Source organism: Entelurus aequoreus, linkage group LG02 (assembly GCF_033978785.1).
Source record: "Entelurus aequoreus isolate RoL-2023_Sb linkage group LG02, RoL_Eaeq_v1.1, whole genome shotgun sequence".
Taxonomy (NCBI): domain Eukaryota; kingdom Metazoa; phylum Chordata; class Actinopteri; order Syngnathiformes; family Syngnathidae; genus Entelurus; species Entelurus aequoreus.
Genome location: NC_084732.1, coordinates 8,538,810 through 8,563,747, shown reverse-complemented (window position 1 = coordinate 8,563,747; position 24,938 = coordinate 8,538,810). Strand labels below are relative to the sequence as shown.

Below are 24,938 nucleotides of genomic sequence, written 5' to 3'. Positions count from 1 at the left end.
ATCGCACATGACATCACGCAAGTAAATGCACGGCAGGACTGCTTGTATTGCATATGATATCACACATAAGTAAACATGCTGCAGGACTGCTTGTCTCGCACAGGATATCACATACAAGTCAACGTGCTGCAGGACTGCTTGTATCGCACATGATATCACACACAAGTAAACGCACTGCAGGACTAATTGCATCGCACATGATAGCACACACAAGTAAACGCGCTGCAGGACTGCTTGTCTTGCACATGATATCACATACAAGTCAACGCGCTGCAGGACTGCTTGCATCGCACATGATATCACACAAGTCAACGTGCTGCAGGACTGCTTGTATCGCATATGATATCACACACAAGTAAAGGCGCTGCAGGACTGCTTGTCTCGCACATGATATCACACACAAGTAAACGCACTGCAGGACTAATTGCATCGCACATGATATCCCACACAAGTAAATGCGCTGCAGGACTGCTTGCATCGCACATGATATCACATACAAGTAAGCGCGCTGCAGGACTGCTTGCATCGCACATGATATCACACAAGTCAACGTGCTGCAGGACTGCTTGTATCGCATATGATATCACATACAAGTCAACGTGCTGCAGGGCTGCTTGTATCGCACATGATATCACACACAAGTAAAGGCGCTGCAGGACTGCTTGTCTCGCACATGATATCACATACAAGTCAACGTGCTGTAGGACTGCTTGTATCGCACATGATACCACACACAAGTAAACGCACTGCAGGACTAATTGCATCGCACAAGATATCACACACAAGTAAACGCGCTGCAGGACTGCTTGAATCGCACATGATATCACATACAAGTAAACGTGCTGCAGGACTGCTTGTATCGCATATGATATCACATACAAGTCAACATGCTGCAGGACTGCTTGTATCGCACATGATATCACACAAGTAAACACACTGCAGGACTGCTTGTCTCGCACATGATATCACATACAAGTCAACGTGCTGCAGGACTGCTTGTATCGCACATGATATCACACATAAGTAAACATGCTGCAGGACTGCTTGCATCACACATGGTATCTTACACAATTAAACGCGCTGCAGGACTGCTTGCATCGCACATGACATCACGCAAGTAAATGCACTGCAGGACTGCTTGTATCGTACATGATATCACACATAAGTGAACGTGCTGCGGGACTGCTTGTCTCGCACATGATATCACATACAAGTCAACGTGCTGCAGGACTGCTTGTATCGCACATGCACTGCAGGACTAATTGCATCGCACATGATATCACACACAAGTAAACGCGCTGCAGGACTGCTTGAATCGCACATGATATCACATACAAGTAAACGCGCTGCAGGACTGCTTGAATCGCACATGATATCACATACAAGTAAACGCGCTGCAGGGCTGCTTGCATCGCACATGATATCACACAAGTCAACGTGCTGCAGGACTGCTTGTATCGCATATGTTATCACATACAAGTCAACGTGCTGCAGGGTTGCTTGTATCGCACATGATATCACACACAAGTAAACGCGCTGCAGGACTGCTTGTATCGCACATGATATCACACATAAGTAAACATGCTGCAGGACTGCTTGCATCACACATGGTATCTTACACAATTAAACGCGCTGCAGGACTGCTTGCATCGCACATGACATCACGCAAGTAAATGCACTGCAGGACTGCTTGTATCGCACATGATATCACACATAAGTGAACGTGCTGCGGGACTGCTTGTCTCGCACATGATATCACATACAAGTCAACGTGCTGCAGGACTGCTTGTATCGCACATGCACTGCAGGACTAATTGCATCGCACATGATATCACACACAAGTAAACGCGCTGCAGGACTGCTTGAATCGCACATGATATCACATACAAGTAAACGCGCTGCAGGACTGCTTGAATCGCACATGATATCACATACAAGTAAACGCGCTGCAGGGCTGCTTGCATCGCACATGATATCACACAAGTCAACGTGCTGCAGGACTGCTTGTATCGCATATGTTATCACATACAAGTCAACGTGCTGCAGGGTTGCTTGTATCGCACATGATATCACACACAAGTAAACGCGCTGCAGGACTGCTTGTCTCGCACATGATATCACACACAAGTAAACACACTGCAGGACTAATTGCATCGCACATGATATCACACACAAGTAAACGCGCTGCAGGACTGCTTGTCTCGCACATGATATCACATACAAGTCAACGTGCTGCAGGACTGCTTGTATCGCATATGATATCACACACAAGTAAAGGCGCTGCAAGACTGCTTGTATCGCACATGATATCACACACAAGTAAACACACTGCAGGACTAATTGCATCGCACATGATATCACACAAGTCAACGTGCTGCAGGACTGCTTGTATCGCATATGATATCACACAAGTAATGGCTTGTATCAGAGCTTATATCGGAGATTTTCTTTCGATGCAAGCCCATATTTTCCGATACTTGTTTTTCGCTGATATCGTACGGATAGCACCCCTAATGATGCAGTAAACTGATACAGTATGTGCAAGTAAGAATGTAAGAAGTGATACTGTCGCGGTACTTACAGTACTTGGTCGTGTATCGTTGCCAAAACGTCACAATTTGTATCATTTCTCAAAAGTAGTTTTATTTTACCGTGTAAAAAGTGCTGTGCTGATGTTTGGCTCCGATACGAAGGAGGCGGATCGCTGGGCCTCAGAGAAAGACCTTGGGCGAGTCGGGGGGAGCGCCCAGGTCTGTCCGGTGAGCGATGAAGACAAGATGGCCGCCGCTAAGGCCGATCTGTGGTTCGGGGAGGAAAAAAACCAGACAAATGAATGGACAATGTTGGCTTGAGCAGGAATCTGACACGAGGAAGCAATGATTGTGCAGAGGGAGACGTAGGCGACTAGGCAGGTGTTGGTACCTGGGTCTCTCAGGTGAGGGGTTGGGGCTGCGTGGGGGTGGGGTACGAGGCACAGCAGCTTTGGGGGCAATGGAGGCAGCGGGGATCAAACCATGGGCGATGTGTTTCTACACAGGACAGACATTGGGAGATGACATCATGGACTATGTGTTTCTACACAGGACAGACATTGGGAGATGACATCATGGACTATGTGTTTCTACACAGGACAGACAGTGGGAGATGACATCATGGGCGATGTGTTTCTACACAGGACAGACATTGGGAGATGACATCATGGACTATGTGTTTCTACACAGGACAGACATTGGGAGATGACATCATGGACTATGTGTTTCTACACAGGACAGACAGTGGGAGATGACATCATGGGCTATGTGTTTCTACACAGGACAGTGGGAGATGACGTCATGGACTATGTGTTTCTACACAGGACAGACATTGGGAGATGACGTCATGGGCTATGTGTTTCTACACAGGACAGACAGTGGGAGATGATGTCATGGGCTATGTGTTTCTACACAGGACAGACATTGGGAGATGACATCATGGGCTATGTGTTTCTACACAGGACAGACAGTGGGAGATGACATCATGGGCGATGTGTTTCTACACAGGACAGACAGTGGGAGATGACATCATGGGCTATGTGTTTCTACACAGGACAGACATTGGGAGATGACATCATGGGCTATGTGTTTCTACACAGGACAGACATTGGGAGATGACATCATGGGCTATGTGTTTCTACACAGGACAGACATTGGGAGATGACATCATGGACTATGTGTTTCTACACAGGACAGACAGTGGGAGATGACATCATGGGCTATGTGTTTCTACACAGGACAGACATTGGGAGATGACATCATGGGCTATGTGTTTCTACACAGGACAGACATTGGGAGATGACATCATGGGCTATGTGTTTCTACACAGGACAGACATTGGGAGATGACATCATGGGCTATGTGTTTCTACACAGGACAGACATTGGGAGATGACATCATGGACTATGTGTTTCTACACAGGACAGACATTGGGAGATGACATCATGGGCGATGTGTTTCTACACAGGACAGACATTGGGAGATGACATCATGGGCGATGTGTTTCTACACAGGACAGACATTGGGAGATGACATCATGGACTATGTGTTTCTACACAGGACAGACATTGGGAGATGACATCATGGACTATGTGTTTCTACACAGGACAGACAGTGGGAGATGACGTCATGGGCGATGTGTTTCTACACAGGACAGACAGTGGGAGATGACGTCATGGGCTATGTGTTTCTACACAGGACAGACAGTGGGAGATGACATCATGGGCTATGTGTTTCTACACAGGACAGACATTGGGAGATGACATCATAGGCTGTGTGTTTCTACACAAGACAGACAGTGGGAGATGACATCATGGGCTATGTGTTTCTACACAGGACAGACATTGGGAGATGATGTCATGGGCTATGTGTTTCTACACAGGACAGACAGTGGGAGATGACATCATGGGCTATGTGTTTCTACACAGGACAGACATTGGGAGATGATGTCATGGGCTATGTGTTTCTACACAGGACAGACAGTGGTAGATGATGTCATGGGCGATGTGTTTCTACACAGAACAGACAGGGGGAGATGATGTCATAGGCTATGTGTTTCTACACAGGACAGACATTGGGAGATGATGTCATACGCTATGTGTTTCTACACAGGACAGACATTGGGAGATGATGTCATGGGCTATGTGTTTCTACACAGGACAGACAGTGGTAGATGATGTCATGGGCGATGTGTTTCTACACAGAACAGACAGGGGGAGATGATGTCATAGGCTATGTGTTTCTACACAGGACAGACAGTGGGAGATGACATCATGGACTATGTGTTTCTACACAGGACAGACATAAACTGCCAAGATACCTGTGTCGGTGGGGGCGTGGTCACCATGACATCATCAAGTAATTTGCATAATTTACTACAATGATATGATTTTCTCTAAAAAAGGCTAAAAAAATGTATACTTACTAATTAATAATAACAGTTTTGTTTTAAACGTCCATCCATCCATCCATCCATTTTACAATATAATTACAACACTTTATGTACATATTTATATACAGATTTGAACAATAAGTTATTCACTGAAATATATTTATTAATTGTGGTTCTTACAAAAAATATATCTTATAAAATATCAAAGCTAAAATGTCTCATAAAGCTCTGCCCCTTTAATTAGTGCATACTAAATAATTTAACTTTAGCCTACCACTACAAGCATATTATTTACCAGCAACATAAAGTGAAACAGAGGTGTCCTGCCACAGTCAGTAACAAATAAACAGAAAACAGTAGTGGTGGTAGATAGACACAGAGCTTCATCAAACATCTGATCCACTGAACAAAGAGCTCCAAAAATCTTGAACTTTAGACTTTTACTCCCTACACTTAACCATGTGTTTCCTACTGCCTGCAGACTTTGCACCCTTTGTTATATACACATGTTGTGTTTGTTATACACACATGTTGTGTTTCTAATATAAATACATTTAATAAAGTCAAATACAAATAAGGCAACAAGAGAAGTATCCTACACTTCTCTTTTGTAAAGTAAATCTGAACAGCCGATATGGGCATCTACATTAACTATATGATTTGCCTGAGAAGCTGGAGAGGACAAAAAAAAATAAAAAAAAATAAATAAATTGTTTTTGTTTTTTTTGTTTGTGGCGGACGTAATTCTTTTGTGGCGGGCCGCCACAAATAAATGAATGTGTGGGAAACACTGCGTCATGGGCTATGTGTTTCTTTTTTTTCTTTTATAAACCTTTATTTATAAACTGTAACATTTACAAACAATCGAGAAATAATAATATTCAAAATTATTTTTTGTCTTAAAAAATCAACTTATACTTTGAAAATTATTTTTTGTCTTAAAAATAATTTTTTGTCTTGAAAATATTTTTTTTTGTTGAAAATCAACTTTTACCTTGAAAATCACTTTTTGTGTTGAAAATAATTTTTTGTGTTGAAAATAATTTTTTGTCTTGAAAATCATTTTTTGTGTTGAAAATCAACTTTTACCTTGAAAATCACTGTTTTGTCTTGAAAATCAACTTTTACCTTGAAAATATTTTTTTGTCTTGAAAATAATTTTTTGTCTAAAAAATAATTTTTTGTCTTGAAAATCAACTTTTACCTTGAAAATAATTGTTTGTCTTCAAAATGAACTTTTACCTTGAAAAATATTTTTTGTCTTGAAAAGCAACTTTTACCTTGAAAATCATTTTTTGTCTTGAAAATCAACTTTTACCTTGAAAATCATTTTTTGTCTTGAAAAACAACTTTTACCTTGAAAATTCTTTTTGTCTTAAAAAAATCAACTTATACTTTGAAAATTATTTTTTGTGTTAAAAATATTTTTTTGTCTTGAAAATCATTTTTTGTGTTGAAAATCAACTTTTACCTTGAAAATCACTTTTTGTCTTGAAAATAATTTTTTGTGTTGAAAATAATTTTTTGTCTTGAAAATCATTTTTTGTGTTGAAAATCAACTTTTACCTTGAAAATCACTTTTTTGTCTTGAAAATCAACTTTACCTTGAAAATATTTTTTTTATCTTGAAAATAATTTTTTGTCTAAAAAAGAATTTTTGTCTTGAAAATCAACTTTTACCTTGAAAATAATTGTTTGTCTTCAAAATCAACTTTTACCTTGAAAAATATTTTTTGTCTTGAAAATAATATTTTGTCTTGAAAATAATTTTTTGTCTTGAAAATCAACTTTTACCTTGAAAATATTTTTTTGTCTTGAAAATCTACTTTTACCTTGAAAATTATTTTTTGACTTGAAAAGCAACTTTTACCTTGAAAATCATTTTTGTCTTGAAAATCAACTTTTACCTTGAAAATCATTTTTTGTCTTGAAAAACAACTTTTACCTTGAAAATTCTTTTTGTCTTAAAAAAATCAACTTATACTTTGAAAATTATTTTTTGTGTTAAAAATATTTTTTTGTCTTGAAAATCATTTTTTGTGTTGAAAATCAACTTTTACCTTGAAAATCACTTTTTGTCTTGAAAATTATTTTTTGGGTTGAAAATAATTGTTTGTGTTGAAAATCAACTTTTACCTTGAAAATCACTTTTTGTCTTGATAATCAACTTGTACCTTGAAAATAATTTTTTGTCTTGAAAATCAACTTTTACCTTAAAAATATTTTTTTGTCTTGAAAATCAACTTTTACCTTGAAAATATTTTTTTGTCTTAAAAATATTTTTTTGTCTTGAAAATCAACTTTTACCTTGAAAATCATTTTTGTCTTGAAAATCAACTTTTACCTTGAAAATATTTTTTTGTCTTAAAAATATTTTTTTGTCTTGAAAATCAACTTTTACCTTGAAAATATTTTTTTGTCTTAAAAATAATTTTTTGTCTTGAAAATCAACTTTTACCTTAAAAATAATTGTTTGTCTTTAAAATAAACTTTTACCTTGAAAAATATTTTTTGTCTTGAAAATAATATTTTGTCTTGAAAATAATTTTTTGTCTTGAAAAGCAACTTTTACCTTGAAAATCATTTTTTGTCTTAAAAATATTTTTTTGTCTTGAAAATCAACTTTTACCTTGAAAATATTTTTTTGTCTTGAAAATAATTTTTTGTCTTGAAAATCAACTTTTACCTTGAAAATATTTTTTTGTCTTGAAAATAATTTTTTGTCTTGAAAATCAACTTTTACCTTGAAAATATTTTTTTGTCTTTAAAATAATTTTTTGTCTTTAAAATAATTTTTTGTCTTGAAAAATAATTTTTTGTCTTGAAAATCAACTTTTACCTTGAAAATATTTTTTTGTCTTTAAAATAATTTTTTGTCTTTAAAATAATTTTTTGTCTTGAAAAATAATTTTTTGTCTTGAAAATCAACTTTTACCTTGAAAATATTTTTTTGTCTTGAAAATCTACTTTTACCTTGAAAATAATTGTTTGTCTTCAAAATAAACTTTTAGCTTGAAAAATATTTTTTTGTCTTGAAAATAATATTTTGTGTTGATAATCAACTTTTACCTTGAAAATATTTTTTTGTCTTGAAAATCAACTTTTACCTTGAAAATATTTTTTTGTCTTGAAAATCAACTTTTACCTTGAAAATATTTTTTTGTCTTGAAAATTATTTTTTGTCTTGAAAATCAACTTTAACCTTGAAAATATTTTTTTGTCTGAAAAATATGTTTTTGTCTTGAAAATCAACTTTTACCTTGAAAATAATTGTTTGTCTTCAAAATAAACTTTTACCTTGAAAAATATTTTTTGTCTTGAAAATAATATTTTGTCTTGAAAATAATTTTTTGTCTTGAAAATCAACTTTTACCTTGAAAATATTTTTTGTCTTGAAAATCTACTTTTACCTTGAAAATTATTTTTTGACTTGAAAAGCAACTTTTACCTTGAAAATCATTTTTTGTCTTGAAAATCATTTTTTGTCTTGAATAACAACTTTTACCTTGAAAATTATTTTTTGTCTTAAAAAATCAACTTATACTTTGAAAATAATTTTTTGTGTTAAAAATAATTTTTTGTCTTGAAAATCATTTTTTGTGTTGAAAATCAACTTTTACCTTGAAAATCACTTTTTGTCTTGATAATCAACTTTTACCTTGAAAATAATTTTTTGTCTTGAAAATCAACTTTTACCTTGAAAATATTGTTTTGTCTTGAAAATCAACTTTTACCTTGAAAATATTTTTTTGTCTTGAAAATCAACTTTTACCTTGAAAATATTTTTTTGTCTTAAAAATAATTTTTTGTCTTGAAAATCAACTTTTACCTTGAAAATAATTGTTTGTCTTCAAAATAAACTTTTACCTTGAAAAATATTTTTTGTCTTGAAAATAATATTTTGTCTTGAAAATCATTTTTTGTCTTGAAAAGCAACTCTTACTTTGAAAATTATTTTTTGTCTGGAAAAGCAACTTTTACCTTGAAAATAATTTTTTGTCTTGAAAATCAACTTTTACCTTGAAAATCATTTTTTGTCTTAAAAATAATTTTTTGTCTTGAAAATCAACTTTTACCTTGAAAATATTTTTTTGTCTTGAAAATAATTTTTTGTCTTGAAAATCAACTTTTACCTTGAAAATAATTTTTTGTTTTGAAAATCTACTTTTACCTTGAAAATAATTGTTTGTCTTCAAAATAAACTTTTAGCTTGAAAAATATTTTTGTCTTGAAAATAATATTTTGTGTTGATAATCTACTTTTACCTTGAAAATAATGTTTTGTCTTGATAATCAACTTTTACCTTGAAAAATATTTTTTGTCTTGAAAATCAACTTTTACCTTGAAAAATATTTTTTGTCTTGAAAATCAACTTTTACCTTGAAAATATTTTTTTGTCTTGAAAATCTACTTTTACCTTGAAAATTATTGTTTGACTTGAAAAGCAACTTTTACCTTGAAAATCATTTTTTGTCTTGAAAATCATTTTTTGTCTTGAATAACAACTTTTACCTTGAAAATTATTTTTTGTCTTAAAAAATCAACTTATACCTTGAAAATTATTTTTTGTGTTAAAAATATTTTTTTGTCTTGAAAATCATTTTTTGTGTTGAAAATCAACTTTTACCTTGAAAATCACTTTTTGTCTTGAAAATTATTTTTTGGGTTGAAAATTATTTTTTGTGTTGAAAATCAACTTTTACCTTGAAAATCACTTTTTGTCTTGATAATCAACTTTTACATTGAAAATAATTTTTTGTCTTGTAAATCAACTTTTACCTTGAAAATATTTTTTTTTCTTGAAAATCAACTTTTACCTTGAAAATATTTTTTTGTCTTGAAAATCAACTTTTACCTTGAAAATATTTTTTTGTCTTGAAAATCAACTTTTACCTTGAAAATATTTTTTTGTCTTAAAAATTATTTTTTGTCTTGAAAATCAACTTTTACCTTGAAAATAATTGTTTGTCTTCAAAATAAACTTTTACCTTGAAAAATATTTTTTGTCTTGAAAATAATATTTTGTCTTGAAAATCATTTTTTGTCTTGAAAAGTAACTCTTACTTTGAAAATTATTTTTTCGTCTGGAAAAGCAACTTTTACCTTGAAAATAATTTTTTGTCTTGAAAATCAACTTTTACCTTGAAAATCATTTTTTGTCTTAAAAATAATTTTTTGTCTTGAAAATCAACTTTTACCTTGAAAATATTTTTTTGTCTTGAAAATAATTTTTTGTCTTGAAAATCAACTTTTACCTTGAAAATCATTTTTTGTCTTGAAAATCCACTTTTACCTTGAAAATAATTGTTTGTCTTCAAAATAAACTTTTAGCTTGAAAAATATTTTTGTCTTGAAAATAATATTTTGTGTTGATAATCTACTTTTACCTTGAAAATAATGTTTTGTCTTGAAAATCAACTTTTACCTTGAAAATATTTTTTTGTCTTGAAAATCAACTTTTACCTTGAAAATATTTTTTTGTCTTGAAAATTATTTTTTGTCTTGAAAATCAAGGAGGAAGTGTGCAGGTAAAAAGGTATCTAATGCTTAAACCAAAAATAAACAAAAGGCACGTGCCGCTAAGGAAAGGCATTGAAGCTTAGGGATGGCAAAACGAAGGGAAAACTGAACTGGCTGCAAAGTAAACAAAACCAGAAATGCTGGACGACCGCAAAGACTTACAGCGTGTGGAGCAGCAGACGGCGTCCACAAAGTACATCCGTACATGACATGACAATCAACAACAAAATTGGAGAGCAAGACAAGAACCAAAACACTACACACAGAAAAACACCAAAAAACTAAAAATAAGTCACGGCGTGATGTGACAGGTCGTGGCAGTACACCTACTTTGAGACAAGAGCTATAGTGATGCATGGTTGGTTATGGTTTGAATTGTTATCCAACAATTGCGAGAACAACTTTTTATTGTCAATATCGGCTGCTGAGTTAAAAATGTTTAATGTTTTCTGCTGGTGGTGTGCCTTGAGATTTTTTCAATGAAAAAAATGTGCCTTGGCCCAGAAAAGGTTGAAAAACACTGACTTATGGCATATAAGAATATTCTATTACTGTTAAGCAAACTATGAATAATAAAACATGTGTCCTTTATCATAGCTACACGTATGACAAAAACAGGGAGTGAAAATCAGTGGTATTCAGTGAGGTAAGATGAATTAAATGCGCTGACAGTTCATTGCTGCTGCCAAATGAATTGCACTGAGTGGAGCGGATCACCACTCCAAGATGGCGGCCCCGCGTCTCGTCAGCGCCAGTAGGCAGTAGCGCTCCATGCTGCGTACCCTTAGAACTTTGTCTATGATCACAGGACAGGCATTGGGAGATGACGTCATCATCAAGCGCACAATTGTCGTCACGTGATCAGCGCCAGCTTGTGTTAGACCGGAAAAGGACTTACAAGAAAATGAATAAAAATGTGACCGCAAATGAAACTTTCTACTGCTGTGTTTTAGTGTCGGTCAAAGCGAACAACTATCTTGAGTGTGTTTGAGTGTACGTAAACAATGTAGCGTCGGTAGTACTCACGTATTCTTTGTCTTTCTCCCTCCTGAAGTTCAGTCTCAACATGGCGGATATGACGAGTTCTTGCTAATAATTCGAGGTTTATTCAGTCTTCCTCATTAAACTTCGTCAAACTATCGAGTGTTGTTGACGGCTCAAGAAAAGACGACAAAATGCGACTTGTAGCTTTCTTGTATCTAGACGCTTCTCCGCCGTTCGTCACCTCGCTCCATCAGACGCTCCGATTGGCTTAGAGCTTCTCCTCTGGCCAATCAGAGACGCGCTTACTTGTACCTAGCAACGCGCTCCCTCGACCCGGCCAGCAGAGGGCGACAAAAACAACAATAAAAAGGTGACAGTAAATGAAACTTTCTACTGTTGTTTTTTTTTTCATGTTGGTCAAAGCGAACAACGATTTTTATCGGTATTACTCACATATTTTGTCTTTCTCCTTCCTGAAGTTCTGTCTCAACATGGCGGATTTTTATTTTATTTAAAAAAAAAAATGTTTTATTTTTTTTTATTGAACAACAATCATACATTTATAATTCACACAAAAGTCAAAGCACTTTCAACATCAAGGAAAGAAAACCAAAGCAAATACAGAGAGTAATAATACTAATAACTAGATTATTAATATATTTATATAGTATAATTAATACATATTATTAATTAATACATGTTATTAATTATTATCATATTTATTATTATTATATATATATTATATACATATATATATATAGTATACATATAATATATATATATATATATATATAATTATTAATATATATTACAAATGTATATATATTAATATATATAATATATAATTAATATAACTAGATAAATAAAAACTAGTAATAATATACAAAAATATATATATATAAAAAAAAAAAGACAAAAAGGGCTACCAAATCACTTCAAATGTTTTTAACAAAGATATCAATTAAAGGGCTTGTGTACTCTTATTAATTCTCCAAGATTTGATTGCTAATTGTAACTCGACCGATATGGCTTTGGCCTGCAGGGGGCAACAGAGTTCCATGTAACTTATCAGCTTTAAACAGCTTTTTTTTTTTAACCTTTATTGTATTTTTCCCCAAATTAATTAAAAAAAAAAAATATGACAACATATCTTGCAAACATACATTTAGTTTTTTATTGTTTGTACGACACCTCCGCTCCGGACAGGCTAACCTCCTCCAACCTCCGAGGACAAAGCTACGAACTATGGGAGACCAGACTTTCTGCTCCGCCGCTCCCAGTGTGTGGAACGCTCTCCCTGACCACCTGAGGGCACCACAGACTGTGGATGCTTTTAAAAAAGGTTTAAAAACCCTTCTTTTAAAAAAAACTATTTTTTTTATAGATATATGCATACTAGTTCTTGCTATTAGGCTGTTCTAGTTTTTATTTTTATTACCTTTTTTTTTTTAATACACTGTCGCACTTTGAGGTTGTTTACTCAATGTAAAGTGCTTTTTTACAAATAAAATCTATTATTATTATTATTATAGTATTAAATATTGTGATTATTCCACTAATGTATTACAAAAACTAATTATGTACACATATATATGCAAAGAAATAGGAAAGAAAAATCAATTTTACATGTTTTTTTTTCTTCTAATTAGTATTATCCCAAAATTAAAACACAAATTGATACCTGTAAGTCACTTACTTGGCATTAAAGTCAGTAAGTAAAAGCTATAATTAAATGTAAATAATAAATAATATAATTAAATAAATATTAATAGTAATTGATACGCTGACATTTAATATTAATAATATATTTTATTTGCAAAAAGCACTTTATATTGAGTAAACAATCTCAAAGTGCTACAGTGTATTAAAAAAAATAAAAATAAATAAATTAAAGTTAAAGTTAAAAGTCAAAGTACCAATGATTGTCACACATACACTAGGTGTGGCGAAATTATTCTTATAATTTAATATAATTATTTAAATTAATTAATTAATAAATTAATAAATAAAAAGATAATAAAGAAAAACTATAACAGCCAAATAGCTATAACTAGTATGCATATATCTAAAAAAAAAAAAGGCTTTTACGCCTTTTTTAAAAGCATCCACAGTCTGTGGTGCCCTCAGGTGGTCAGGGAGTGCGTTCCACGCTGACATTTCACAGATCACAGCTGCTGTGGCTGAAGAAAGGCAAAACATTTGGAAAGTTAATCCGCTGTTTTTCTTCTGCTTTCCACGCTGGAGGATTAGGATGTCATGCGAGCTCAGGACAGATGAAACGTTAGCGCCATTAGCTGCAAAGTCATTCAGCAACGTCACAAACAGCACTTTTGTCCCCTTTTCTTTTATTGAGATTAGCACACAAGACACCGACAATTTCCAGAAAAAAAAAAAAAGCATTTCAACAATTGGGAGTCCATTTAGCACTTCCACCATGACTGCACATGGCACTAAATGAGGGATATTGTCAGCGTTACTGCGGACAAACACGTCACTAGAACCTCACAACAAAGACACGACGTACCGGAAAAGAACAACAACTGATTGGGGGTAAAACTGGCCAAATAAATTCCTTCGACGTGCAAAAAAACAACTTTCCATTCACAAACGACTACAATCTAACATAAACATATATATATATATATATACTTATAATGCTTTTTTATCACATAAATAATTTGATTATCAAATGTGTATAATAATCTACTTTGTAGATAAGAGAGATAACCAACACTGGCAGGTGTCAGTAAGTCAAACATTCTTCCATCATGAAGTCACTGGAGAGCGGCGAGGAAATAATCCTTTGTTCGCCGACGACAGACTGAGCGATAACGAGAAATACGTCAAATATGGCATGACTGGTCTAAAACAGGCAATATATGGCAGTTTTAGGAGAAAAAAAAATTAAAAAAAAAAAAAAAAATTAAAAAATCATGTTTAACCCTTTAAAACCACAAGGGGGCAGCATAATGCAAAAAGCAAGGACGTCCCTGCTGGATAGCGATTAAGTAGGATTAGGGATGTCCGATAATGGCTTTTTTTGCCCATATCCGATATTGTCCAACTCTTAATTACCGATACCGATATCAACCGATACTGATATATGCAGTCGTGGAATTAACACATTATTATGCCTAATTTGGACAACCAGGTATGGTGAAGATAAGGTCCTTTTTAAAAATAAATAAATAATAATAATAAAATAAAATAAGATAAATCAATTAAAAACATTTTCTTGAATAAAAACGGTTACATAGAAACTAGTAATTAATGAAAATGAGTAGAGATGTCCGATATTACATTTTAAAGCAATTATCGGCCGATAAATGCTTTAAAATTTAATATCGGAAATTATCGGTATCGTTGTTTTTTTTTATCGGTATCTGTTTTAAAAAAAAAAAAAAATGTTTTTAATTTTTTTTAAATTAAATCAACATAAAAAACACAAGATACACTTACAATTAATGCACCAACCCAAAAAACCTCCCTCCCTCATTCGCACAAAAGGGTTGTTTCTTTCTGTTATTAATATTCTGGTAGGTTCCTACATGATATATCAATATATATCAATACAGTCTGCAAGGGATACAGTCCGTAAGCACACATGATTGTGCGTGCTGCTGCTCCACTAATAGTACTAACCTTTAACAGTTAGTTTTACTCATTTTCATTCATTACTAGTTTCTATGTAACTGTTTTTATATTGTTGTACTTTCTTTTTTGTTCAAGAAAATGTTTTTAATTTATTTATCTTATTTAATTTTATTTATTTTTTTTAAAAAGTACCTTATCTTCACCATACCTGGTTGTCCAAATTAGGCATAATGATGTGTTAATTCCACGACTGTATATATCAGTATCGGTTGATATCGGTATCAGTAATTAAGAGTTGGACAATATCGGAATATCGGCAAAAAAGCCATTATCGGACATCCCTAAAAATGAGTCAAATTAACTGTTAAAGGTTAGTACTATTAGTGGAGCAGCAGCACGCACAATCATGTGTGCTTACGGACTGTATCCCTTGCAGACTGTATTGATATATATTGATATATAATGTAGGAAGCAGAATATTAATAACAGAAAGAAACAACCCTTTTGTGTGAATGAGTGTAAATGGGGGAGGGAGGTTTTTTGGGTTGGTGCACTAATTGTAAGTGTATCTTGTGTTTTTTATGTGGATTTAATTAAAAAAAAAAAAAAATGATACCGATAATTTCGGATATTACATTTTAAAGCATTTATCGGCCGATGAGTGAGTGTGAATGGGGGAGGGAGGTTTTTTGGGTTGGTGCACTAATTGTAAGTGTATCTTGTGTTTTTTATGTGGATTTAATAAAAAAAAAAAAAAAAAAAAAAAAAAAAACCCGATACCGATAATTTCCGATATTACATTTTAAAGCATTTATCGGCCGATGAGTAAGTGTAAATGGGGGAGGGAGGTTTTTTGGGTTGGTGCACTAATTGTAAGTGTATCTTGTGTTTTTTATGTTGATTTAATTAAAAAAACAAAAACAAAAAACAAAAAAAACAAAAAAAACCCGATACCGATAATTTCCGATATTACATTTTAAAGCATTTATCGGCCGATGAGTGAGTGTGAATGGGAAGGGAGGTTTTTTGGGTTGGTGCACTAATTGTAAGTGTATCTTGTGTTTTTTATGTGGATTTAATTTAAAAAAACAAAACAAAAAAAACGATACCGATTATAAAAACGACGATACCGATAATTTCCGATATTACATTTTAAAGCCTTTATCGGCCGATGAATGAGTGTAAATGGGGGAGGGAGGTTTTTTGGGTTGGTGCACTAATTGTAAGTGTATCTTGTGTTTTTTATTTGGATTTAATTAAAAAAAATAAAAAAAAATAAAAATAAAAAAATGATACCGATAATAAAAACGACGATACCGATAATTTCCGATATTACATTTTAAAACCTTTATCGGCCAATGAGTGAGTGTGAATGGGGGAGGGAGGTTTTTTGGGTTGGTGCACTAATTGTAAGTGTATCTTGTGTTTTTTATGTGGATTTAATTAAAAAAAAACAAAAAAACAAAAACAAAAAAAAACAACAATACCGATAATAAAAAAGACGATACCGATAATTTCCGATATTACATTTTAAAGCATTTATCGGTCGATAACATCGGCAGGTCGATATTATCGGACATCTCTAATCTTATATGGCAGTTAAAGTAAAAAAAAAGGCATGTTTGACCCTTTAAAAGCACACATATATATTATTTATTATTCATTCATTTATTTGTGTGTACTTTCATCAATGTTTATCAGTCCCTTCTTCTGCACTATCATTGATTCATTTCAAGTTGGTTTTATTTTAGGTTTCCATTGTGTAAATTCTTCCTGTTAAACTGTTTACATAAGGTTGTTGTATGCAACTAAAACCAAGACTAAGATGAATAATTCAGTGTTAATATTTGAGTGGGCCCCGGCCCCCTCTGTAGTGGGAAAAAAGGCGGGGAAGCCCTGCTTTGAGGTGACGTCAGCAGGTCCGCTTTCTGCCGCTCACATGGAGGTGCTTTCTTTTGCAGCTCAAAAGCGACACACTGAGGAAGCGAGCGGTACTGCAGGCACTTTGTAACATGCTCTCTCACATTGAAGATGACGATTTTTAGCAGCTTATAAAACAATTACGTCATCATATTCGCCCCCAAAACGAGAAGAGTACTTCATTTAAGGTGGTACTGATGAGAAGTGTACTTCATTTAAGGTGGTACTGGTGAGAAGAGTACTTCATTTAAGGTGGTACTGATGAGAAGTGTACTTCATTTAAGGTGGTACTGATGAGAAGTGTACTTCATTTAATGTGGTACTGATGAGAAGTGTACTTCATTTAAGGTGGTACTGGTGAGAAGAGTACTTCATTTAAGATAGTACTGCTGAGAAGTGTACTTCATTTAAGGTGGTACTGATGAGAAGTGTACTTCATTTAAAGTGGTACTGATGAGAAGTGTACTTCATTTAAGGTGGTACTGATGAGAAGAGTACTTCATTTAAGGTGGTACTGATGAGAAGTGTACTTCTTTTAAGGTGGTACTGGTGAGAAGAGTACTTCATTTAAGGTGGTACTGATGAGAAGTGTACTTCATTTAAGGTGGTACCGGTGAGAAGAGTACTTCATTTAAGGTGGTACTGGTGAGAAGAGTACTTCATTGAAGGTGGTACTGATAAGAAGTGTACTTCTTTTAAGGTGGTACTGAAGTGTACTTCATTAAGGGTGGTACTGGTGAGTACGGCAGTCGAGAAGTGTACTTCATTTAGGTGGTACTGGGGAGAAGTGTACTTCATTTAAGGTGGTACTTGTGAGAAGTGTACTTCATTTAAGGTGGTACTGGTGAGTACTGCTGCAGAGAAGTGTACTTAATTAAAGGTGGTACTGGTGAGAAGTGTACTTCATTTAAGGTGGTACTGATAAGTACTGCTGCCGAGAAGTGGACTTCTTTTAAGGTGGTACCGGTGAGAAGAGTACTTCATTTAAGGTGGTACTGGTGAGAAGAGTACTTCATTTAAGGTGGTACTGATGAGAAGTGTACTTCATTTAAGATAGTACTGCTGAGAAGTGTACTTCATTTAAGGTGGTACTGATGAGAAGTGTACTTCATTTAAGTTGGTACTGGTGAGAAGAGTACTTCATTTAAGGTGGTACTGGAGAGTACTGCTGTCGAGAAGTGTACTTCATTTAAGGTGGTACTGGTGAGAAGAGTATTTCATTTAAGGTGGTACCGGTGAGAAGAGTACTTCATTTAAGGTGGTACTGATGAGAAGTGTACTTCATTTAAGGTGGTACTGATGAGAAGAGTACTTCATTTAAGGTGGTACTGATGAGAAGTGTACTTCTTTTAAGGTGGTACTGGTGAGAAGAGTACTTCATTTAAGGTGGTACTGATGAGAAGTGTACTTCATTTAAGGTGGTACCGGTGAGAAGAGTACTTCATTTAAGGTGGTACTGGTGAGAAGAGTACTTCATTGAAGGTGGTACTGATAAGAAGTGTACTTCTTTTAAGGTGGTACTGAAGTGTACTTCATTAAGGGTGGTACTGGTGAGTACGGCAGTCGAGAAGTGTACTTCATTTAGGTGGTACTGGGGAGAAGTGTACTTCATTTAAGGTGGTACTTGTGAGAAGTGTACTTCATTTAAGGTGGTACTGGTGAGTACTGCTGCAGAGAAGTGTACTTAATTAAAGGTGGTACTGGTGAGAAGTGTACTTCATTTAAGGTGGTACTGATAAGTACTGCTGCCGAGAAGTGGACTTCTTTTAAGGTGGTACCGGTGAGAAGAGTACTTCATTTAAGGTGGTACTGGTGAGAAGAGTACTTCATTTAAGGTGGTACTGATGAGAAGTGTACTTCATTTAAGATAGTACTGCTGAGAAGTGTACTTCATTTAAGGTGGTACTGATGAGAAGTGTACTTCATTTAAGTTGGTACTGGTGAGAAGAGTACTTCATTTAAGGTGGTACTGGAGAGTACTGCTGTCGAGAAGTGTACTTCATTTAAGGTGGTACTGGTGAGAAGAGTATTTCATTTAAGGTGGTACCGGTGAGAAGAGTACTTCATTTAAGGTGGTACTGATGAGAAGTGTACTTCATTTAAGGTGGTACTGGTGAGAAGAGTACTTCATTTAAGGTGGTACTGGAGAGAAGAGTACTTCATTTAAGGTGGTACTGGTGAGAAGAGTACTTCATTTAAGGTGGTACTGGAGAGAACAGTACTTCATTTAAGGTGGTACTGATGAGAAGAGTACTACACATCTTGGAATGTGAGTCAATAGAAGACTACAGGAGGTGGACTGTAGTAGTAGTACTGTACTGTAGCAGTAGTACTGTACTGTAGTCGTAGTAGTACTGTAATGTAGTCGTAGTACTGTACTGTAGTCGTAGTACTGTACTGCAGGAGGTGGACCTCCTGCTCAGTAGAGGGCGCTGTCCTTGTAGGAGCTGGGGAAGGTCTGGCAGGGCTTGTTCCAGGACTGCTGGGCCGTGGGCAGACTGACGGTGCTGGCGCTCTTCATGCGGTTCTTCAGGCCCCAGCTGAGGAAGGAGGACTTCTTGCTCACCTTGCGGGACTTGGGACTCTTGTCCTCGTTGTAGGCCAGGCAGATCATGGAGTAGGTCTTGGGCAGGTTCCCGCAGAAGGTGGCGCTCTTGGCAGGCTACACAGAAACAATAAGCACTAATAAGCAACGTGACTCATTAGGTGGGAAAAAGCTAACAAGTAGACCCCACATTTAAAAAAAAAAAAAAAAGGCTTTGCTACACATCTTAAAATGCAAGCTAGAGACCGATACTGATACTTAGTAGTCAAGTATGTTGTAACCGATATTTGGAGCAGATATTAGTTTTCGGTAAAAGTTATTCAAACAAAAAATAGCTGGACAAGTCTTTAACACGTTAACACCTAATGTATCATAAGTGATACACACATTTTTTTAAAACCTAAAAAGCCTGATGTATCAGATCAGATACATGTATTACACGTGTCATCCACAAGAGGGCAGTGGTTGACTTGTTAGAGGACTGTCAAGGCAGGAGACGCCTGATTTTTGAAGAGAAACTTTGGAATTAAAATCCATCCATCCATTTTTTACCGCTTGTCCCTTTTGGGGTCTATAAAACATTATTTTTTATTACTGACACGTCAGTAATAACAGTTAATCTGTTGATACAAGTAGAAATTACTTAATATGCAGTCATATATTTTATAGTAGAACTGTGTTGAAAATGTGTATCAAATTAGAAACAACAGGTATAAAGAGGCAATGTTACTCAAAATGAGTCATTTGGTATTTTATTGTATTTCATGCATTATAAATAGCATGAAGCAACATACAGTCCATCCATCCATCCATTTCCTACCGCTTGTCCCTTTTGGGGTCTATAAAACATTATTTTAATTAATGACACGTCAGTAATAACAGTTAATCTGTTGATACAAGTAGAAATTAGTTAATATGTCATCATATATTTTATAGTAAAACTGTGTTGAAAATGGGTATCAAATTAGAGACAACAGGTATAAAGAGGTAATATTACTCCAAATGAGTCATTTGGTATTTTATTGTATAACATGCATTATAAATAGCATGAAGCAACATACAGTCCATCCATTTTCTACCGCTTGTCCCTTTTGGGGTCTATAAAACATTATTTTTACTACTGACACGTCAGTAATAACAGTTAATCTGTTGATACAAGTAGAAATTACTTAATATGTCATCATATATTTCATAGTAAAACTGTGTTGAAAATGTGTATCAAATTAGAAACAACAGGTATAAAGAGGTAATGTTACTCTAAATTAGTCATTTAGTATTTTATTGTATTTCATGCATTATAAATAGCATGAAGCAACATACAGTCCATCCATCCATCCATTTTGTACCGCTTGTCCCTTTTGGGGTCTATAAAACATTATTTTTACTACTGACACATCAGTAATAACAGCTAATCTGTTGATACAAGTAGAAATTACTTAATATGTCATCATATATTTTATAGTAGAACTGTGTTGAAAATGTGTATCAAATTAGAAACAACAGGTATAAAAAGGTAATGTTACTCTAAATGAGTCATTTGGTATTTTATTGTATTACATGCATTATAAATAGCATGAAGCAACATACAGTTCATCCATCCATCCATTTCCTACCGCTTGTCCCTTTTGGGGTCTATAAAACATTATTTTAATTACTGACACGTCAGTAATAACAGCTAATCTGTTGATACAAGTAGAAATTACTTAATATGTCATCATATATTTTACAGTAAAAACTGTGTTGAAAATGTGTATCAAATTAGAAACAACAGGTATAAAGAGGTAATGTTACTCTAAATGAGTCATTTAGTATTTTATTGTATTTCATGCATTATAAATAGCATGAAGCAACATACAGTCCATCCATCCATCCATTTTCTACCGCTTGTCCCTTTTGGGGTCTATAAAACATTATTTTTTACTACTGACATGTCAGTAATAACAGTTAATCTGTTGATACAAGTAGAAATGACTTCATATGTCATCATATATTTTATAGTAAAACTGTGTTGAAAATGTGTATCAAATTAGAAACAACAGGTATAAAGAGGTAATGTTACTCTAAATGAGTCATTTGGTATTTTGTTGTATTACATGCATTATAAATAGCATGAAGCAACATACAGTCCATCCATCCATCCATTTTCTACCGCTTGTCCCTTTTGGGGTCTATAAAACATTTTTTTATTACTGACAAGTCAGTAATAACAGTAAATGACTTAATATGTCATCATATATTTTATAGTAAAACTGTGTTGAAAATGTGTATCAAATTAGAGACAACAGGTATAAAGAAAGCATGTATTTCATGCATTATAAATAGCATGAAGCAACATACAGTCCATCCATCCATTTTCTACCGCTTGTCCCTTTTGGGGTCTATAAAACATTATTTTTACTACTGACATGTCAGTAATAACAGTTAATCTGTTGATACAAGTAGAAATTACTTAATATTTCGTCATATATTTTATAGTAAAACTGTGTTGAAAATGTGTATCAAATTAGAGACAACAGGTATAAAGAGGTAATGTTACTCTAAATGAGTTATTTGGTATTTGATTGTATTACATGCATTATAAATAGCACGAAGCAACATACAGTCCATCCATCCATTTAGTACCGCTTGTCCCTTTTGGGGTCTATAAAACATAATTTTTTTATTACTGACGAACAGTTAATCTGTTCATACAAGTAGAAATTACTTAATATGTCGTCATATATGTTATAGTAGAACTGTGTTGAAAATGTGTATCAAATTAGAAACAACAGGTATAAAGAGGTAATGTTACTCAAAATGAGTCATTTGGTATTTTATTGTATTACATGCATTATAAATAGCATGAAGCAACATACAATCCATCCATTTTCTACCGCTTGTCCCTTTTGGGGTCTATAAAACATTATTTTTAGTACTGACAACTCAGTAATAACAGTTAATCTGTTGATACAAGTAGAAATGACTTAATATGTCATGATATTTATTATAGTAAAACTGTGTTGAAAATGTGTATCAAATTAGAGACAACAGGTATAAAGAGGTAATGTTACTCTAAATGAGTTATTTGGTATTTGATTGTATTTCATGCATTATAAATACAATCTTTACATGTTTTAAATATGTTTACTTTACACAATATGGTATATTTACAGGCAAAATATAAAATGTGTTGTATTATTGTGTGGCGATCTCTCGAATATTAGCATGGCGTCGTTAGCATTAAAGTTGCAGGGTTTACCAACTGTGGGTGTGTCCCTACCATGGTGGGGTTGCCGTCCAGCACGCTGACCACCTGGACGTCCACGCCCCGCTCGTCGCCGTCCTTCAGCAGCCGCATCACCTCGCCCACGCTCATCCACTTGCAAGGGGTGTCGCCCACGGCCACGATGTAGTCGCCCTCCTTCAGCCCGTCAGCCTGCAAACAGAAGGCTGACGGGTTGACAAATGCGCTAGCTGGATGCTAAAATACATTGACTTTGCTATAGACGTGCTACAGATTAGCATGAGCGATTTTACACGGCGATTTCAACACCACTAAACGTGTTATTGAAAACTACAACTAAGAGGCTGGTTACAATCAAACAGCTGGTGCGTAACGTGTACAGTACTTACAGTATTAACACTTTCTAGGGCGCAACAAAAGACTTGATGAAGCAAAGACTGAAGTCACCTTAAACTATTAAACAATATTAAAACCACTGTTATTATAATCAGCTCATTTTTACATATTGCAATAAAACCTAAGTTACATTTTTATTATAAAAAAAACCTAATATTTTTTAACACACACAAAACTACCAAAAATTGGTAGCATTTAGTACTGATATCGATTCCCACGCACCGGTAATCGGCATCGTATCCATTCAAATGCGAACAATCCCCATCCCTAATTGTTATTGTTTGTCATCGACTCAAAAAAACGCTCCGGCGTAAACAAAGTAAGGCTACACGTTTCCAAAAATGTGCTAGCGTGATGCTAAAATACATTGACTTTGCTATAGACGTGCTACGGGTTAGCATTAGTGATTTTACACGGCGATTTCAACACCGCCAAACGTGTTGTTGAAAACTACAACTAAGATGCCGGTTACAATCAAACAGCTGGTGCGTAACCGGTATAGTACTTACAGTATTAACACTTTCTAGGGCGCAACAACAACAAAAACTACTAACTATACACTGCTGCCATCTACCGTCTTGCCGTTTTGGAAGAGAATTTTCCAAATGTGTAAATGAAAACTACAACTAAGATGCACATTACAAACAGCTGGTGTGTAATATGTACAATACTTACAGTATTAACACTTTTTAAGGCGCAACAACAACAAAAACTACTAACTATACACTGCTGCCATCTACCGTCTTGCCGTTTTGGAGGAGAATTTTCCAAATGTGTAAATGAAAACTACAAATAAGATGCACGTTACAATCAAACAGCTGGTGTGTAATAAGTACAGTACTTACAGTATATATAATAGACTGTATTTATGTTATTCACATGCGAATAATGCTGTATAATAGACTATTTATATTATTCACGTGTGAATAATGCTGTATAATAGACTATTTATGCTATTCACATGTGAATAATGCTGTATAATAGACTGTATTTATGTTATTCACATGTGAATAATGCTGTATAATAGACTGTATTTATGTTATTCACACGTGAATAATGCTGTATAATAGACTGTATTTATGTTATTCACACGTGAATAATGCTGTATAATAGACTGTATTTATGTTATTCACATGTGAATAATGCTGTATAATAGACTGTATTTATGTTATTCACATGTGAATAATGCTGTATAATAGACTGTATTTATATTATTCACGTGTGAATAATGCTGTATAATAGACTGTATTTATGTTATTCACATGTGAATAATGCTGTATAATAGACTATGCTATTCACATGTGAATAATGCTGTATAATAGACTGTATTTATGTTATTCACATGTGAATAATGCTGTATAATAGACTGTATTTATGTTATTCACACGTGAATAATGCTGTATAATAGACTGTATTTATGTTATTCACATGTGAATAATGCTGTATAATAGACTGTATTTATGTTATTCACATGTGAATAATGCTGTATAATTAACTGTATTTATGTTATTCACATGTGAATAATGCTGTATAATAGACTATATTTATATTATTCACATGTGAATAATGCTGTATAATAGACTGTATTTATGTTATTCACATGTGAATAATGCTGTATAATTAACTGTATTTATGTTATTCACATGTGAATAATGCTGTATAATAGACTATATTTATATTATTCACATGTGAATAATGCTGTATAATAGACTGTATTTATGTTATTCACATGTGAATAATGCTGTATAATTAACTGTATTTATGTTATTCACATGTGAATAATGCTGTATAATAGACTGTATTTATGTTATTCACATGTGAATAATGCTGTAT

General features: G+C 34.1%; 2 protein-coding genes across 2 annotated transcripts in view; both read right to left on the bottom strand.

Annotated features, from left to right (window-relative positions):
• LOC133662184 (centrosomal protein of 89 kDa-like) overlaps window positions 1-11,677 on the bottom strand; it is a 105,052-nt gene extending 93,375 nt beyond the window's left edge. Inside the window, exons 1-3 of the mRNA XM_062065946.1 lie at window positions 11,470-11,677; window positions 2,923-3,029; window positions 2,652-2,798 (exon numbers count right to left, since the gene is read on the bottom strand). Of these exons, the coding sequence (XP_061921930.1) occupies window positions 2,652-2,798; window positions 2,923-3,029; window positions 11,470-11,511 (296 nt within the window). The 5' untranslated portion in view covers window positions 11,512-11,677. The remainder of the gene's footprint in view (window positions 1-2,651; window positions 2,799-2,922; window positions 3,030-11,469) is intronic.
• A 4,796-nt stretch (window positions 11,678-16,473) lies between these two features.
• Window positions 16,474-24,938, bottom strand: part of LOC133629902 (rhophilin-2-like) — an 86,358-nt gene continuing 77,893 nt past the window's right edge. Inside the window, exons 14-15 of the mRNA XM_062021013.1 lie at window positions 22,746-22,901; window positions 16,474-19,603 (exon numbers count right to left, since the gene is read on the bottom strand). Of these exons, the coding sequence (XP_061876997.1) occupies window positions 19,361-19,603; window positions 22,746-22,901 (399 nt within the window). The 3' untranslated portion in view covers window positions 16,474-19,360. The remainder of the gene's footprint in view (window positions 19,604-22,745; window positions 22,902-24,938) is intronic.